We start from the raw sequence: 19,773 nt of genomic DNA, 5'->3' as shown, positions 1-19,773 counted from the left end.
ATGTGCTCCAGTTTCAGTGGTTATATCGGGAGGATGCCTGCACCTACAGGTACAGTATTTCAACAAAATGAGTACACCCCTCACATTTTTGTAAGTATTTTAATATATTCTTTGGTTTCATGTGACAACACTGAAGAAATGACACTTTGCTACAATGTAAAGTAGCTCGTATAACAGTGTAAATTTTATATCCCATCAAAATAACTCAACACACAGCCATTAATGTCTAAACCGCTGGCGGCAAAAGTGAGTACACAACGCTAAGGGAAAATTTCCAAATTGGGCCCAATCAGCCATTTTCCCTCCCCAGTGTCATGTGACTCATAAGTGTTACAAGGTCTCAGGTGTGACTGGGGAGCAGGTGTGTTAAATTTGGTGTTATCGCTCTCACTCTCTCATACTGGTCACTGGAAGTTCGACACCTCATGGCAAAGAACTCTCTGAGGATCTGAAAAAAAGAATTGTTGTTCTACATAAAGATGGCCTAGGCTATAAGAAGATTGCCAATGGGACGCATGCACGGCATCTAATGATGGCAGACGTGTAATTCATCTGCTCTGATCCCCGCCGCCCTCTATAAGCCCTCTATAAGCCACCAGAAGCTCATCCAGCCACAGGTATCCTCCTCACTTATCATTCGATCTTCTGTTCTCTCTCAGCTACGTAAAGCGGAGGGATTACTGCTTGTTTCCCCTATGGTTACACGTCTGCACACAGTTACCACACGAATGTCTGAAAACACTCAATATGAATAAATGCTCCAAGTCTCTCCTTTGGGCCAAACAGAAATGTTACGAGTTTTCCAAAAAATCTTATAGAATGCTGATAAATGAATAGTTAAAAGTTAAATAAGTAAATAAAAGTTAAACCTTGCCCATTCCACTCCTTCCCTGAATTTTTGTATACAAGCTGATGGCTCTCCTACCCATTGTCCATGTATATATATATATATATATATATATATATATATATATATATATATATATATATATATATACATACATACATACACTTTTTTATATATTTTTTCAGCAATTTATTTCATTTTTTTATATTATTATTATTTTTCATTACTTATCCATTATTTTTATTTTATTTTTTATTGTTTGTAATAATTCTTCCTTTTATTATTATGATCATTTACAATTACAATTGGTTTTATATATATGTATAAATACACATATGTATATACTGTACATGGATTGTTCTCCCCTAACTTGTCTCATTACATGTCATGATATAATATAATACTATTATTTTAATAAAAAAAATGTGTGGTTAGTACACTTATTTCCAATTATATTTATGTAAACAACTTTGTGAATTAAGCCAAGTAGAAAGGGTCAAATTTTCCTAGAGGGATAGGTCAGAGATGTGTTACAGGCAATTGCAACATCCAAGCCCCCTCAGACACTTCCGGTTTTTAGTCCTTTTATTCACCATTGGTCCAGTCCTGTCACATGACTTGACAAAATGCAGGAGCGCAAAACAAGTCATTATAGCAACGTGGCCAACAAGTTTGGCTTGCTCTCCAGGTGTCCTTCCTCCCTGGCTACGGCTTCCACCCTTCAGTGCGGCAAGTGATGTCATTGCCAGATGCCGCTACCAGTGTGGTCTTCACGGGGTGAATTGCCACAGCTTGAGGTTTTTCATCTCTCCAGCACCACTATGGTCATTCCCACAGTGCCCCCCACAGCTCCTGGAATTCCTTGCCCAGTTCAGCTGACACACAGACCTTTCCAACTGCGGACAGGCAAGCACCCCACAACCTTGGAGGTTGGTTATAACACCTGACACATGTGATTGCATGGCCCTTTTAATGTTTTTACTTCAATAAACTACTACTTCTTGCTTACCAAGACTGGTATTCCCATGGTCTATGCCAGGTAATACAAGTAACACATAAAAAAATCGTTTTTTTTCCACCTTAGTGTGCGCCTAAGAGAAGGGGCAGCCCAAGATGGCAAAGGTGGCTACTTTAGTGTTCTTGGACAAATAAAGATTTGGAGATTAAATGTATCCAAAAAGTTTATTATGTTAATAAAATTTATACATATAAGATTTACTCTGCCCTATGGCTTACTAAAAGTACTCTTAACCTGCTCTACCTATATATTTCATAAATACCCCACAATAGTATTCCTACTACGTTATTTCCTATAAACACCAACACCAGACAATAGACATACATACAACATAAAACGGATGGGGCGCCTCTGACGCTGTGCATGTACCGATAGCCATTAGTGCACTAATTTTTGTGCTATATTATCTAGAATATTTATCAATCATAGGGCTAAACCACAGCACATGCGCAGCCCCTAGGGTTGCGGATTCTATAATTTAATCAAGGATTTCCTACTAAGCGGATTGTATTGCTTTACGGCTATAAAGATTGTGGTTTCTACATGCATTCTGGATTGCGTTAAAAAAAAAAAGTTCGTATGTATTTCCTCTACGAAGATCTGAAAACAACATTTGCAAAAAGAGTGTTCCGATTTTTCTCAATGAATGTTATCAATCAATGGAATAAAGTCATCTACCATCGATATCCCTTCAATGATAGTCCCGTAATTAACCTTATTAAACATATTGATGTTATCCAACCACAGAGTGAATTTCCTATAACATAATAATTGTCACCGTCCTCTTCATATGATGCTTTATATACCATTAAAGTACATCACCTTGTTTCTGCCTGCCAGGCAGGTGTGTATTATTAGTTTGTAATTTACAATACCCCTCCTTCATGTCTCCGGATCTGGATATGTTAGTTGTAGTAAGTTCCGCATCAAGTAAGGCTGATGATCCGATGATATTTGTGGTTTTTCATTCGGCTAACTCGGTTGGCTCTTCTGATGGTATATTGTAGATTATTCGGTTAGAATTGTAATATCTACACCTTTGCTTTGCACAGCCCGTTTGGCAATCCGTTTGGTGCTTCGCCCTCTAAGAACCACTTGCCGCTGATATTAAGTAGTATTAACCTACTTATCTGGCTCCAATAGCCAGCTATTCAGGGACAACTCCACCAGATGTGCAGTATGTCTCCCTTAGCCTCCCCGCACTGCCAGCACAGATCAGTCGAAGCCAGGTACCATCGCTTCACCTTAACTGGTATGGCATACCACTGAGAGAGCAATTTGTATACATTTTCTGGTAGTATAGTATTAACCATACATTTGTGGGCTAGAATGCATGCGTTATGCCATTATGTATCAGTAAAAGAAGTTTGGAGTGCCATCTCCCAGTTTTCCCTGAACCTGGACGAGTCAGTGCAATCGAGCCGCTGGAGACATGCATACATAAATGAGGTTGTTTTCTCGACAGGTGCCCCCAGGAGACAAACTGACTCCAAAGGCGAGGGTTCTCTCAAGAAGGCCTGCCTTCTTTTGGGCACCAGTAGATAGTGGCAAGTCTGCCTATAGCTCCAAAAAGACATATTCCCTGGAGGTAGAACACCCCGCAGTTCATCAAATGGGAGAATACGCCCATGTCGTGTCAAGTGCGTAGCCAAAAGCGGAGTGTTTGTGTCTAGTGCGAATCTGTTCGCGACCATGCCTGGTGGAAAATCCGGGTTATGCAGGAGAGGTGTGAGAGGACCAGGGGAGGATGCAAACTTGTGACCAGTAGCTAACTTATGAAAAATCCTTAACGTTGCTCTAATGAGAGGGTGTTGTGTCAGCTCCGCTGGACACTGGTCCCATGGTATCCAAGGGGAGAATCGTAAAGGGGTCCTAGACATACTCTCTTCCACCGATACCCAATCCTTATGAGCTGCATGACAGTTCCAATCAATGATTCTGGCCAGATGAGTTGCATAATAATAAAGTTTGAATTTCGGAAATCCCAGCCCACCCTCTGCTTTTGGTTTCATCAGCAAACGTAGGCTGATGCGTGGACGTTTGTGGGCCCACAGAAATTTCCACAAGGAGATTTGTAGCTGTTTAACAAAGGTGGCCGGAATTTCAATGGGTAAAGTATGGAAGAGATAGAGAAAACGTGGTAGCATGATCATCTTGATTATGGCTGCCCTTCTGAACCATGAGAAAAAGCCAAGAGACCATTTACGCAAATCTAGGTCTATCTGTCTTAACATAGGCCTGAAACTTTGTGTGAATATAAGGTTTAGCTGAGAGGTGAGCCTGATGCCCAATTATTTTAAAGAACCCGAAACCCATTTAAAAGAATCGTTCGTTTGGGCCCGCGTCAATACCTCCGGTGTGAGTGTCAGGTTCATCGCCTCAGATTTATTATAGTTAATCTTAAGGTGGGAAACAAAGCCATATGTGGAAAAAGCCTGTAATAAATTTGGAATTGAGGTATGTGAGTGTGTAAAAAAAAATAATAAATCGTATGCGAATGCGGCAATTTTATAAATTTTCTGGCCAACGGGGAATCCTTTAATTGAGGATGTATTGTTGACAGTGCGGATAAATGGCTCTAGGGTGAGGATAAATAATAGAGGGGATAACAGACACCCCTGTCTAGTCCCATTTTTAATTACCACCGGATCGGACAGGGTTCCATTAATTTTTAATCGTCCCGTCGGGTTCTGATATAGGGAGGAAATCCAGGAGAGCATGCAAGGTCGCAAGCCAATGTACCTACAGGTGGCAAGTAGATAATCCCAGGCAACTCTGTCGAAGGCTTTCTCCGCGTCTGTGGACAGGAGAAAGCCCTCGAGTTTAGCTTTGTGACACCGATGAATCAGGTTCAAAGCCTTTGTCACATTGTCCCTGGATTCCCTCCCAGGCATGAAGCCCACTTGGTCGGGACCAATTAATTGAGGTAGGAAGAAACGAAGACGGTTCGCAATTATTTTTGACAAGATTTTTAGGTCTAAATTTAACAAAGAGATCGGGCGGTAGCTAGAGCAGTCAGTGGGGTCCTTTCCTAGTTTTGGGATTACCGTTATATGCGCACTTAAAAAAGACGTTGGGAGTTGATGTAATTCCCTGAGGAAGTTGAATATTTTCAGGAGTGGTTTTTCTAATAAATCAAAGAAAACTTTATAATAATGTGCAGTGAGCCCGTCTGGTCCGGGGCTCTTCCCCGGCTTAAGGCTCTTGATTGTGGCTAACAGTTCTTCCGAGGTGACCTGGCCCTCTAGTGAGTCCGCATCCTCGGGGGAAAGAGTGGGCATGCCACTTTGTTGCAGATAGTCATGAATGATTTGGATTCTGTCTCCCCTCAGCGTACCTGGTTTGTGTTGATTCGGAATGTTGTAAAGTTTAGAGTAGTACTGGCGGAAGCTTTCCGCAATTTTATCTGTGTGGTTAGTCAAAGTACCATCCGCAGATTTAACTGCTAAGATATTGTTTGTCAGAGAGGCCTCTTTTAGAGCCCTGGCCAAGAGTTTTCCTCCCTTGTCACCATGCTCATAATATACTTTCTTTTTAAGAAAAAGGGTGCATTTACTCTTGGTCTCTAAAACATTGCACAGCTCCGATCTAGCCTGATGTAACTCCTGGGCCTTCAAAGCATCCAGGGACTGTTTGTGTTGGGCTTCAAGCTGCGCAACTTTAGAGGCCAGAGTTTTGATCTGCAATTCTGCTGCTCTCTTACGGGCCGCTCCTGCTCTAATGAACTCCCCTCTCATCACATATTTGTGCGCTTCCCAGATGGTCAGAAGAGACAATGTCTCATTGTCTAGGAAGTAGTTGCCTAAAGCGTCTGTTAGTGTAGGGAGAAGTTCAGTGTCGGTCAGTAAGGAGGGGTTCAACCTCCACATACAGGATTTGGGTCTCAGGTCAGGGTGGGCCATCGAGAGTGAAACTGGTGCGTGATCCGAAATGGTCTGAAGGCCTATATGAGATCCCTGTAGCTCTAACAGGTCCCTCTGCGTGATGAAAGTATAGTCAATACAAGCATATTTGTCATGAGGCGCCGAGTAGCATGTATAATCCCTGCCGGGTGGCCAATTTTGGGCGCTAGCAGGCGCTTTTACCCCCCGCTTGCGGCCACAAAAGGGTTAAAACCGCCGGCAATTCACCGCAATAGCGGCGTTTTGCCGGCGGTATTACAGAGCTGCCCCATTGATTTCAATGGGGAGCAGCGGTGGAGGAGCGGTAAACACACCGCTCCTTCACCGCTCCAAATAAGCTGCTGGCAGGACTTTTTTCTGACGTCCTGCCAGCGCACCGCTGTAGTGTGAAAGCCCTCGGGCTTTCACACTACATACAATGATGCAGCTTCTTTAGGGCGTATTGCAGGCGCTATTTCTAACGCTATAGCGCCTGCAAAACGCACTGGTGTGAAAGGGGTCTAAATATCGGTTTCTGCCTGCAGTTCACTATGCTGCAAGCTGTTAGGAGAGCAATAAGTAGTGCTCGCGAAACCACCACCAGCACAGCTCCTTTTGTGGGGACCGTGGGAGGAACTCCGCTGAAGGGGAAGGTATTCAAAATGATATGATGAATACGATTATGAGAAATCTAAAAAAAAAAAAAGAAAACCAAAATATCATAAACAAGAGTCGCCTTAAGGGAGACCCGCAGACCTAAATGAATTTAAAATTAAAGCATAAGTGTATTCCCTGGCCAGGGATTATTAACCGGACCGTTACTAAACAGTCTTAAACAGTCCTCTGCCGAGGATCCTCAGTGAACAGCGTCGGGCGCGAGCCAAGCCAAGAGATGCAACCTGCCAGAACTGGGAAAAGAGAGAAAAAAAAAGGGGGGGAGGAGGGAAGGGGGGGGAGAAGGGAGGCAGTACACATCCCTGAGGGGCAACACCAACTTCTGGAATAGGGTAGTCAGCAGTTCCAGGGGGTACCGATCCCGGGAGACCCCAGAGTCAAATATAGGAACAAAGCTGTAAATTCCTCACTGCGGAATGGTGAAAGTGCGCTCCGATCAAGGAGGAATCTCTTCTTCCCTCAGGCGTTGTCACGATTCCTGGACTGCCGTGCGAGATGCGGTAGGTGGCCTCCTGTAACCGGACCATGTTTCCCACTCCTGCTTTTCTTCTGCGGGGGTTTAGCTGGTGAGGAGTGGGGGGAGAAGGCTGGGCTGTCGTCTGATGGAGGGCTTTTGAACTCCGCATACCAGTCAGGTAAGTCCATACAAGGAATGTTCCTGGCTTGCGCAGAAATCGGGGAGTTCTTCCAGTAGCCTCAGCATCAGTTGCTTTCCGTGTAGAGTTGCCTGTAAAGCAAAGGGGACACGCCACTTGTAAACCACTCCTCTCTCCCGCAACACTCCCGCAACACTTCCAGAAGAGGGCGCAGAGCCCTTCTATTTTGCAGAGTAATAGGAGACAAGTCCTGGTAAAGCGTGAGCTCATTGTCATTGAACAAAATTCGGTCGTTCTTTCTTGCTTGACTTAGAATCTCTTCTTTTAGAGGGAAACTCTGAAGGCAGCAAATTATGTCCCTGGGTGGTGCTGCATCCGAAGGTTTCGCTCTCAGGGCTCTGTGCGCTCTAACAAAATCAATAGGGGTGTCAGCCGGATTTTCTAGCAGGTTGTTAAATATGGAGCGCAGGGCAGAAGGTAATTGGTCAGGGCCCACCGACTCAGGGACTCCTCTCACCCTAATGTTGCACCGTCTGCCCCTGTTATCAAGGTCCTCTAAGTGTCGGTTGATAGCAATCAGGTGAGCAGTATGAGAGGCTGCCGTGGCTTCCAGTCTATGTACTGCCTTATCTCTCCTATCCTCGGCTCTTTCCAGGGTGGACATGTTTTCAGTTAAGGACAAGAGGTCAGCCTTCAGATCAGTAATCGCTGTAAAAAGGGTGTTCTTTATATCTGAGGCGATAGAATTCATGTCCCCGAGCGTAAGGGGGTGGTCAGGATTCCCTGCCCCGCTTACCAAATCCTCCGCCGCACACTGAGAGCCGTCGCTCAGTTCCTCCTCGTCCCCTCGTGCCTGCGCCATCTTGTGCGGTGTGCCGCGACCAGAGCGGGCCTGACAGAGGAATATGTCCTGTATGCTGCGGGTCTGGGACGAAGCGGATTGTCGTCGGGAACGGGTTCCGGAGTTCAGACGAGCTGGTCTGTTCATTGTGCGGCATGTATATGGCCAGCTGCGGGTCTCCGGGAGCTTCTCACTCAGGCAGCCATTCCTTCCGTGCGCCAAGCCACGCCCCCCAGTAAAATATTTATAATATGCAGCAGGCAGTAGATGCATTTAACGGGACCTACAGCAGGATTTTTTTCACAGCCCACCTTTCTCAAGATGCCGTCTAGATTGACTAAACTATGTTGGAAAATTCCTCCTGCTGTAAGTCTGTTGAGTGCGCCCACTTCCTGCTGCATATTCTACATACTTTTTCATGGATTGCATCTTGGCCAATACCCCTACAAGCATGGCCCAGGCCCATCTCTACACTACCTGTTACGGTATATATATATATATATATATATATATATATATATATATATATATATATATATACATATATATATATATATACATATAGTCAAAAGTATTGGGACATCTGCCTTTACACGCACATGAACTTTAATGGCATCCCAGTCATAGTATTTAGGGTTCGATATTGGGTTGGTCAACCCTTAGCAGCTATAAAAGCTTCAACTCTTTATTATTATTATTATTATACACGATTTATATAGCGCCAACAATTTACGCAGCGCTTTACAATATAGGGGAGACAACACAATTACATTACAGTTCAATACAAAGGGTACAGGAGGGCCCTGCTCATAGAGTTTACATTCTAAAGGGAAGGGGTGGTGGTACAAAAGGTAATAGATGCAGAAAATAATTTGATGGGGGTGGCTCGGAGACAGTTGTTAGGTGGGTGTGGGATAGGCTTCCCTGAATAAATGAGTTTTCAGGGATCTCCTAAAGGTGGACAGGTTAGGGGCTGATTGGATATACAGGGGCAGGGAGTTGCAGAGGATGGGAGAGGCTCTGGAGAAGTCCTGAAGGCGAGCATGAGAGGAGGTAAGAAGGGAGCTAGAGAGCAGGAGGTCCTGGGAGGAGACGATTTGGGCGATATCTACAGATGAGGTTGGTGATGTAGATGGGGGCGATGTTGTGGATGGCCTTGTATGTTAGGGTTAGCATTTTGAATTTTTATACGGTGGGGTAGGAGAAGCCAGTGAAGTGATTGGCAGAGAGAGGCAGCAGTCACAGATCGATTAGTAAGGTGTATTAGTCTAGCAACAGCATTCATAATAGACTGAAGGGAGAATAGCCTGCTTAAGGGTAGGCCATTAAGGAAAGAGTTGCAGTAGTCAAAGTGGGAAATAATCAAGGAGAATAAGTTACTTTGTGATGTCATTAGTCAGGAAGGGTCGAATTCTGGAGATGGGAAGGCTGTCCACAAGGTTTAGGAGTCTGTCTATAAGAATGTTTGGCCATTCTTCCAGAAGCGCATTTGCGAAGCCAGGCACTGATGTTGGACAAGGAGGCCTGGCTCGCAGTCTCCGCTCTAATTCATCCCAAAGGTGTTCTATCGGATTGAGGTTAGGACTCTGTGCAGGCCAGTCAGGTTCCTCCACCCCAAACTTGCTCATCCATGTCTTTATGGACCTTGCTTTGTGCACTGGTGCTCAGTTATGTTGGAACAGGAAGGGGCCATCCCCAAACTGTTCCCACAAAGTTGGGAGCATGAAATTGTCCAAAATGTTTTGGTATGCTGAAGCCTTAAGAGTTCCCTTCACTGGAACTAAGAGGCCAAGCCCGACCCCTAAAAAAAAACAACCCCCACGCCATAATCCCCCCTCAACCAAATGATTTGGAGGGGTAGCCCAATACCTTTTGGCAATATAGTGTGGATGAGTGAGTTTGGGATGGAGAAACTTGACTGACCTGACCTCAACCTAATAGAACACCTTTGGGATGAATTAGAGCGGAGACTAAGAGCCAGGCCTTCTCCTCCAACATAAGTGCCTGACCTCGCAAATGCACATCTGGAAGAATGGTCACACATTCCCATAGACACACTCCTAAACCATGTGGACAACCTTCCCAGAAGAGTTGAAGCTGTTATAGCTGCAAAGGGTGGGCCAACTCAATATTGAATCCAACGGACTAAGACTGGGATGCCATTAAAATTCATGTGTGTGTAAAGGTAGGTGTCAATACTTTTGGCAATATAGTGTATATACAGTATATACTGTATCGTGTATCTATAAAATATAAAAATGTCATTGCTGTCAGGCAAAATCCCCACAGAGAAATGCTTACTACAATAATAATGTACAATACCTGTGTGTGTGTGTGTGTGTGTGTGTGTGTGTGTGTGTGTGTGTGTGTGTGTGTGTGTGTGTGTGTGTGTGTGTGTGTGTGTGTGTGTGTGTATATATATATATATATATATATATATATATATATATATATACACACAAACATGTATTGTACATTATTATTGTAGTCTCTGTGGGGATTTTGCCTGACAGCAATGACATTTTTATATTTTATATATTTATCATACATACAACATTTCTTTTCACATTAATTTGTTATTTTTCCCATGATAATTAAATCCCTCTGCAGATTTCTTTCTATCTAGAGTATAAATACACCTTTAAATGATGTGTGATTACATTCTGTATTCAACGCTTCCTAAATGAATTATGACAGGCAAAAACAAGGCTTCTATTGTTGTAAATACATTACAGAATCAAAGAAAGGAGGATTGGAAAATATACAGTAAGTATTTAATGATTGATTTAATGAAAAGCCCTTGGAAGATCATTACGTATCACTATAATGTGCTTTTTTTTTTTTTTAAATTGTGCAAAAAATAAAAATAATAAATAAATAAAAAATACCCATGGCAGAGAAAGCTAAAGGCTAAGGGTAGATGCAGCAAATGTTCATTAGATTTAGCTTTTTTTTTTTATCTGTTTATGCAATTTGTATACATTTTCCTGTTTTTAAAAAGCATTCTTGATTTAAAGCATATTTTCATATTTTAATTACCTAAAAGTTTTACTTTTTCTTATATGTATGTAGCGCCGGGCTCCTGAAGAGCACACGCTATGTTTTTGAAATTTAGTTTTTCCTAAGACCATAGTTGGGTTTTAGGGTTAATTGCAGTAAATTGTGGTCTCAGGCACCAGTTTGGCTGGGCTGAACTATGTTCTGCCTGGTCATAGGTGTAGGTGTTACCTTTGACAGGCATTGGGACGCAGTCTGGTTGGACGCATTGGGTACCAATCTCTCTCTCGGAGCCAATCAGTGGGTGCGTTGTCTCCCTGTGTATTCCAGGAGAGGGTACTTAAGGTGCTGAGGTCACGTGGTTCAGGGTTCCGGTTCAGAACCATGTTCTGACTCCCTGGTCCTGGTCCTCCTGACCAGCCCCCAGATGCCCTCATGGCCTGGGGCACGGATCCATCCATTTCCGAGTCTCGGGCCTGGCTAGCCCGAGGCACAGTAACTGGAATGAGGGTTCCAAGGTGGTCCGGTGCCGTCTCAGGTTTGAAGAGGCCCAGAAACTGAAAATGCAACCAGGGGAGGACTCCTCAGAAGAGGGCCACTCATGAGGCTGCTCGGTAGGAGCCTGGAAGCTAAGCTGAAAGGACACCAAGTGAATCTGCATTCTTATGGTATCGCCGGACCAGCTGCAAGATACTGGTACTGTAAGAGAGTTCCTAATTTCATCCTTCAGTTACAACTAAGTTTCTGTGAGAGACTTTCTGTGCTAATTTAAAGTTCTACAATCAAGTCTGTGGCAGAGACTTTTCTCATACAATCAAGTCTGTGGCAGAGACTATGCTGTGCTTAAATCACATGTTGGTTGCTAAATTCACTAAAAGGGGATTTATCCGATAGTTGAAACATCCAGTTGCGAATGGCTATTCCTTGGATCATCTAGAGAGAGACATTACAAGTGTCAGCAGTTCCAAGAGTACCTGAGCTTTACTACCCTATCCTCTATTCCCGTCATTTTGAGAAAGGCAAAAGACATTCACTGTTGGTGCATAAGCGTGGGAGGAGCCCTGGAAAAAGCTTGCAAGTTGTGCAACCAGAGGAGCCAGAGGGAGGAGTCTTTTAGTTTCCTTACACGAGGCAGGGATTTTAATAATGCTTAAAGTGGAGGGCCACCCTGAAAATCAAAAATACTTAAAATTTAGAAAAAAATCAGAAAAAAAAATGATTTTTTTTTTAACTTACCAGAAATGCCTGTTGCTAGGCACATTGTCCTAATCTGCCTCTTCCTCCTCCACGGTGATCTTCTGTCTTCTCTCCTCCATGCGGCGTCTTCTGGGTAATGGGTTGCGCTGTGTTCTGGGAACTGTGTGTCCCAGAACACAGCGCGCCCCATTCACAAAGCTCGTGACTCGTGCATGCGCAGTAGGAAACGGGCAGTGAAGCTGCAAGGCTCCACTGCCTGTTTCCCTTAGCTAAAATGGTGGCGCCGGGACCCGAGAGCCGAGGGACGAGTCAGCCTCGGGCGGCCGACATCGCGGGTGCCCTGGACAGGTAAGTGCTTATTAAAAGTCAGCAGCTACAGTGTTTGCAGCTGCTGACTTTAATTTTTTTTTTTAAACCGGCCCTCCTCTTTAAAGTGAAACAATAAAAATTAAATATTCCTTTAAATATCATGCCGGGGGGGGGGGGGGGGTCTCCTTAGTCTGCCTGTAAAGTAGTGCATCTTTCCCTTGTTCATAACAGTACCATAGAAAAAAATTATTTCTAGGAAGGAAGGAAAAAATGTCATTTAAAATTGCTTGTGGATGTAAAGTATTGTTGGATCCCAGCAATATAGATAAAAATCATTGAAAAAAATGGTGTGGGTTCCTCTCAGTCCATTACCAGGCCCTTTGGGTCTGGTATGAATGTTAAGGGGAACCCTGTGCCAAAAAAAAAAAAAAAAGACATATGGTCCCTCCCAAAATCCAGACCCAGACCCAATGTGAATGAGTAGGGGTTCATTCACCAAAAAAAGTGTAAAAAACGAAGACAGTTTTGGACAAGTCCTTTATTTTTTTCAAAAGTGTCCCGCAATGTGAATGCATCTTCAATCACAGTGTCGGCGGACTGAAAAAACCCCCCAAAAATGTAAAAACTCCCGGAGGCCTCCCTGCAACTACAGCCTTTTCACAATGACAGTTTTTACATAGCTGAGGGTGGGGCCACCATGATGTCACATGATGTCAGAGGGGGCGAAGTCACATGTTTACGTGGCCCCGCCCTCAGCTATTTTTTTTCCCAGGATCGTCGGCCGCCGTAATAGAAAGATGGATGGACAGCGCATGGACACTTTTTTTAATAAAGGAATTGTCCAAAACTGTCTCCTGTAATTTTTTTGATTTTTGACACTTTTTTAGTGAATGGGTAAGGGTACAATGTACCCCTACCCATTCACATGGGGGGTGGGATCTGGGGGACCCCTTGTTAAAGGGGCTTCTAGTTTTCAATAAGCCCCCTGCCATAAGACTCCCACAACCACCGGGCAATGGTTGTGGGGAAGAGGCCCTTGCCCCATCAACATGGGGACAAAGTGTTTTGGAGGAGACCCCAATGCACCCTCCCCATGTTTAGGGCATGTGGCCTGGTACATTTCAGGAGGGGGGGCTCTCTTGCCCCCCATTTTCCTGCGGCATGCCAGGTTGAATGCTTGAACAAGGGTCTGATTTTAAATAATTTGCACAGGGTTCCCCTTAAAATCCATACGAGACCTGAAAGGCCTGGTATGGATTTTCAGGGGGACCCCCACACCATTTTAAGAAAAAAAAATTGGCTAAGGGTTCCCCTTGATATACATAACAGACCTGAAGGGCCTGGTAATGGACTGGGGGGAAACTCACATAATTGTTTTCAATGATTTGTATGTATTTTGCGGGGATCCAACAATACATTACAGTTTAAAATGAATTTATTTCCTTTAGAAATTTAATCTTGCTGCTCTCATTCATTACACTATGTACGGCCGCTATGTAAGCAGCCTTAAATAGTGTGGGGCCTGGACTTAGTCACTATTGGCCAAAGGCACCCTGTCTTTGTCCAATCATGGCTCTCACAGAGAGTGCTGTGATTAGCCAAAGCATGCAGGTCAGGCCAATCAGCAGCCGCCAATGCGATCATGCAGTGCATTATAGGGCATTCCGTGGGAGCTTGACTTTCTGTCAAATACCCCATAATGTTCTAAATTTGGCGAACTTACTTCAACTTGAACATCAGCCTCATTCTGAGCAAAGAACTCTCTGAGGATCTGAAAAAAAATTTTTTTTTTGCTATACATAAAGATGGCCTAGGCTATAAGAAGATTACCAAAACTCTGAAACTGAGCTGCAGCACGGTGACCAAGACCATAGAGCGGTTTAGCAGGACAGGTTCAACCCAGAACAGGCCTCGCCACGGTCGACCAAAGAACTTGAGTGCACATGCTCAGCATCATATCCAGGGGTTGTCTTTGGGATATTTACATATGTGTGCTGCCAGCTTTGCTGCAGAGGTTGAAGGGGTCGGGGGTCAGCCTGTCAGTGCTTAGACCATATGCAACACACTGCATCAAATTGGTCTGCAGACTGTTGTCCCAGAAGGAAGCCCCTTCCAAAGATGATGCACAATAAAGCCAGCAAACAGTTTTCTGAAGACAAGCTGTCTAAGGACATGGATTACTGGAGCCATGTCATGTGGTCTGATGAGACCAAGATAAACTTATCTGGTTCAGATGGTGACAAGCATGTGTGGCGGCAACCAGGTGAGCAGTACAAAGACAAGTGTGTCTTGCCTACAGTCAAGTGGTGCTGGGAGTGTCATGGTCTGGGACTGCATGCATGAGTGCTGCCGGCACTGGGAAGCTACAGTTCAGGGAACCATGAATGTCAACATGTACTGTGACATACTGAAGCAGAGCATGAACCCCCCTCTTTGGAGACTGGGCCGCAGGGCAGTATTCCAACATGATAACAACTCCAAATACACCTCCAAGATGACCACTGCCTTGCTAAAGTAGTTGAGGTTAAAGGTGATGGACTGACCAAGCATGTCTCCAGACCTAAACCCTAATGAGTGTCTGTAGGGCATCCTCAAACGGAAGGTGGAGGTGGAGGAGCACAAGGTCTCTAACATTCATCAGCTCTGTGATGTCATTATGGAGGAGTGGAAGAGGATTCCAGTGGCAACCTGTGAAGCTCTGGTGAACGCGAAGCCCAGGAGGGTTAAGGCAGTGCTGGAACATAATGATGGCCACACAAAATATTGACACTTTGGACTCAATACGGACATTTTTAGTTAAGGGTGTATTCATTAGACATTAACCACTAGAGATCCGCGCTATAGCTGAATGACGGCTACAGCGCGGACCTGCTTTGCTGGGACTACGTCTATTGACGTTGTCCCATGCACGAGCAGCCTCCGCACCCCCTGAGGGGCGTGCGCGCCATGCTTTGTGATCAGCGAGTCTATGAGACACGCCTGATCACAGATCGGAGTAAGGGGTCGATCCCGACCCCTTACCACGTGATCAGCTGTCAGCCAATGACAGCTGATCATGTGATGACAACAGAGCTGGTAATCGGCTATTTTTCCTCTTCGCGCTGACACCGCAAGGAGAAAAAAAAAGATGATCACTGGCGGCCGTGAAAGGGACTTCAGTACTGATCACGGCGAGCTGGCGCCAGCTCACAGTGCCCACCTGCCCCCTATAAGTATAGGTATAGTATAGGCAAAAGTGCCACCCATCAGTGCCACCCATCAGTGCCACCCATCAGTGCCACCTATCAGTGCCCACAGTGCCACCCATCGGTGCCCACAGTGCCACCTATCAGTGCCCACAATCTGTCTCAAGAACAGTGCTGCACCTCAGTGCCACATATCCGTGCCCATCAGTGTCATCTACCAGTGCCCATCAGTGCCCATCAGTGCCGCCCATCAGTGCCACCTATCAGAGACACCTATCAGTGTCACCTATCAGTGCCCATCAGTCCCATCTATCAGTGGTACCTATCAGTGCCCATTAGTGCCACCCATCCATGCCACCCATCAGTGCCACCCATCAGTGCCATCTTATCTGTGCCCATCTTTGCCCATCAGTGCCGCCTTAACTGTGCCTATCAGTGCCCAGCAGTGCAGTCTATCAGTGCCCACCAGTGCCGCCTCATCAGCGCATTTCAATGAAGGAGAAAAATTACCTGTTTGCAAAATTTTATAATAAACTATTAAACATGATTTTTTATTTTTTTTATTTTGTATCTTTTTTTGTTTGTTTAGCAAAAAATAAAACTCCCAGCTGTAATTAAATACCACCAAAAGAAAGCTCTATTTGTGGGAAAAAAATGATAAAACTTTCATTTGGGTACAGTGTTGTATGGCCGTGCAATTGTCATTCAAACTGCATCAGCGCTGAAAGCTGAACATTGGTCTGGGCAGGAGGGGGTTTAAGTGCCCAGTAAGCCAGTGGTTAATGGCTGTGTGTTAAGTTATTATAAGGGGCAAACAAATTTACACTGTTATACAAGCTGTACACTCACTACTTTACATTGTAGAAAAGTGTCATTTCTTCAGTGTTGTCACATGAAAAGATATAATAAAATATTTACAAAAAATGTGAGGGTGTACTTACTTTTGTGAGATACTGTATATTAGATTAAATAGATTTAGACATAATATTTGTATAGTCAGTGGAGTAAGTTAAGGATAACCAGCAGGCTCATATTCATTAGCTAAGTTTTAGAATAGAACACACAAATACAAAAAAGCAAATATAAAAATTCTGTGTCGTCTTTGGAACTTTGCTAATGAAGAATTTCAGTACATTGCTGTGTGTAAATTTGTTTTGGGAGTACCTTCCTTCTTTCGATTCTCTTGCATGAGTCCATGAATATCAAAAAAAAGAATATATTCTTTAAATTTATTTTCTAATTTCTAATTCTTTATTTAAATTATTTTAGCTAGGAAAGGAGATAGGAAAAGAAAATTGTGGTAAGTATCGGTAACAATTTTCTGTTATATTGTTTTCAGATAGAAAAAATATTTTAGAAACAGTAAAGATGGGAGAGAAAATGGATAAAACAAAGATGGAAGAGAAAAGGATGAAGCATAAATATAATTAAATATAGAAATATAGATACTCTTTTTGCTTTACTTACATATTTTGCATTCATTTTCTTTGCAGGAGATGTTTACCAAAAACAACCAGACAGCCGTGACAGAATTCATGCTTTTAGGATTTGAAGATCTTTATCAATTCAAAATCCCATTCTTTGTCCTCCTTACAATAATTTATGTTGTGACCTCAGTTGGAAATCTTGTAATTATTGCATTAATTTCTTCTTGTCGGTCTCTACAGTCTCCCATGTACATATTTCTCGGCCATCTCTCGGTCTGCGATCTTCTCATTAGTACAAACGTTACTCCAAATGCACTGCGGATTATTTTATTAGGGAAAGCACTTATGTCCTTTCTTTCCTGTATCACCCAATTGTATTTTGTTGGTGCAACCTTAATTATGGAATGTTTTCTCCTAGCAGTGATGTCCTATGATAGATACTTAGCCATATGTTGCCCATTACATTACAGCTCTATCATGAACACCAACGTTCCCCATTATCTTGTTCTAGGTACGTGGCTACTAGGATTCAGTCAGTCATTAATCACTCATTCTTTTATCCTCAACACTCAGTTCTGTGCATCCAACATCGTTAATCATTTCTTTTGTGATCTTGGCCCAATCTTGCAGCTCTCCTGTTCCGATACAATAGTGGTCCAAATAGAGGTGTCCACCTTTTCCATTGTGACAGTACTTAGCCAAGTTCTTTTCATTATTGTTACCTATGGCTGCATCTTTAAAGCCATCCACCACATCTCCTCTGTCACAGGGAGAGAAAAGGTCTTCTCCACCTGTAGTTCCCACCTGACGGTAGTCTGCATTTACTATGGGTCCTTGATGATTCTCTATGTCGCTCCATCAAAAGACAATTCATTTAATTTAAATAAGATCTTATCATTATTAAACTCTGTTTTTACACCACTGTTCAATCCCATTGTATACAGCCTGAGGAATAAAGAGATTGGATCAGCACTAAAAAAAATCAAATTCATAAAGTTATGCCACGATAAATATTTTTAATAGGTAAAAATATTGTTAAAGTTTATCTAAACCCAAGAACTGATATTTAATATATTGAAGTTGACTGGACCATGGATGTGGTGTTTTTTAACCTCGTGATCCAGCCGGTAAAACACTTTCTGTTCTGGGGTGACAATGCACTCATTATACTCTATCTATCCGTATCTGTACCATACAGTATCGTCATTGTCACATGGAGGGGAGTAGGCATGAACAAATCTGCCTGGGTTCATTTTGAAAACTGTTTTGTGAATGTTGCTTGAAGTTTTAAGTAGGAAAACCCTATTAAAGCCTATGGGGGGTCATAACTTGCTATTAACCAAGTCAGTCTCAGCAACATACCCATATATTGTCAGGTTAAAATGGTTATATGGAGATGATTCCTGCAGCTACAGGCATGAACCCAGTATCTTTTTCTTCAGCTGGTGACAGGCTTTAATGTAGACAGGATCCAAGTGGCTAATTAGCCGCCAGATCACATTTACAGATGGAGTAAGGGTGGGTCCTCCCCTCCCGCTGCCTTCTGCCACTTTACTGGGCTCTCCTATCCCACCAGGGACCCCAGGGCAGAAGCCAGCTTACCATAGATCTGACCAAAAACTGGAATGTCCCCGATCATCTCTATGGTCTATGAAACCAGAAGGTCAAATGTAAACAGGCCATTACCAGCCTGTGGATTTGTCACACTGGGAGCAGATCTGGACTACTACTAAATCCTGTTCTAGGAACACAGCAGCAGTGGAGGCAAATTATAAAGCATTATACATATCATATATGGTTGCCAGTAGAATGGTGCATGCCTCCTCTCCTTTCTCCACCACCTGCTTTTGAGGTTGCCCAGAATCAAGGAGATTTTTCTATCTGTAAATAATAAAACAGTCAATTTGTACCATAATTTTCCTTTCTTAGCACTTCCTCATACCAGCACACCACAGGTCAGCTCAACTCCTTGACCCCCTTATGACATGGTAAGCCTTTATGTGTGCCTATCTGGTGATCAGCACAGTTTGTTTACCAAAATTGTAATTATGAATGAGGCCGCGTACACACGCGGGGACTGTTCGCCCAACTTTGTCCGCTGAACAGTGTTTCGGCGGACAGTCCGCCCGTGTGTGGGATTTCAGCGGACAGTTTCAGCGAACAGTTTGCTGAACAAGGTTTTTCGGAATTTCCGAAAAACTGTCCGCTGAAACTTGGTTTCAGCGAACAGTCCCCTCGTGTGTAGGCTTGTTCGTCAAACTAAGTTCCGCGCATGCTCAGAAAGGATTTACACGCCGAAAGTTGTAATGCAATGTATAGGACGTCGTATTTTGCGTCCCGTCGTACGTGCCGTTCACGTCATCGCGCACGGTTTCAGCAAACTGTTCCTACGTCGTGTCTGGCCATGTCCGTCCATGCTAATTTTGAGCGGACTGTTTGCCGAAACTGTTTGACGGACAAAGTTGGGCGAACAGTCCCCGCGTGTGTACGCGGCCTTAGGATTTCAAGATCTTCATCAATTCAGAATTCCATTTTTTGTCCTCCTTACAATGATTTATGTTGTGACTTCAGTTGGAAATCTTTTAATTATTGCCTTGCCTATGTTTTTTCTTGATGGTCTCTACAGTCCCTGATGTACATATTTCTCAGCCATTTCTCGGTCTGCAATCTTGTCATTAGTCAAAAAGTTACTCCAAATGCACTGCAAATTATTTTTTTAGGGGAAGCAACTATCTCCCTTCTTTTCTGTATCACCCAATTATATTTTGTTGGTGCAACTTCAATTATGTAATGCTGCCAC

At 43.6% G+C, this 19,773-nt stretch overlaps 1 protein-coding gene across 1 annotated transcript; it reads left to right on the top strand.

Annotated features, from left to right (window-relative positions):
* The first annotated feature begins 10,439 nt into the window (after window positions 1-10,439).
* On the top strand, window positions 10,440-19,015 carry LOC143964076 (olfactory receptor 6F1-like). Its single transcript, XM_077473783.1, has 2 exons — window positions 10,440-10,624; window positions 17,040-19,015. The coding sequence occupies exon 2, from the start codon at window positions 17,043-17,045 to the stop codon at window positions 17,991-17,993; it is 951 nt and encodes a 316-aa protein (XP_077329909.1). The 5' UTR covers window positions 10,440-10,624; window positions 17,040-17,042; the 3' UTR covers window positions 17,994-19,015.
* The last annotated feature ends 758 nt before the right edge of the window (window positions 19,016-19,773 follow it).

This window comes from Lithobates pipiens, unplaced genomic scaffold, assembly GCF_037356315.1.
Source record: "Lithobates pipiens isolate NorthernLeopardFrog02 unplaced genomic scaffold, aLitPip1_a1.2 Scaffold_8, whole genome shotgun sequence".
In the NCBI taxonomy this organism is placed as follows: domain Eukaryota; kingdom Metazoa; phylum Chordata; class Amphibia; order Anura; family Ranidae; genus Lithobates; species Lithobates pipiens.
Note: the sequence above shows the minus strand (reverse complement) of the source record. Positions and strands in the feature narration are given on the sequence as shown.

What these genes read in the sequence shown, in the direction of transcription:
- LOC143964076 (XM_077473783.1), top strand. Translation starts at nt 17,043, where the DNA reads ATGTTTACCAAAAACAACCAGACAGCCGTGACAGAATTCATGCTTTTA.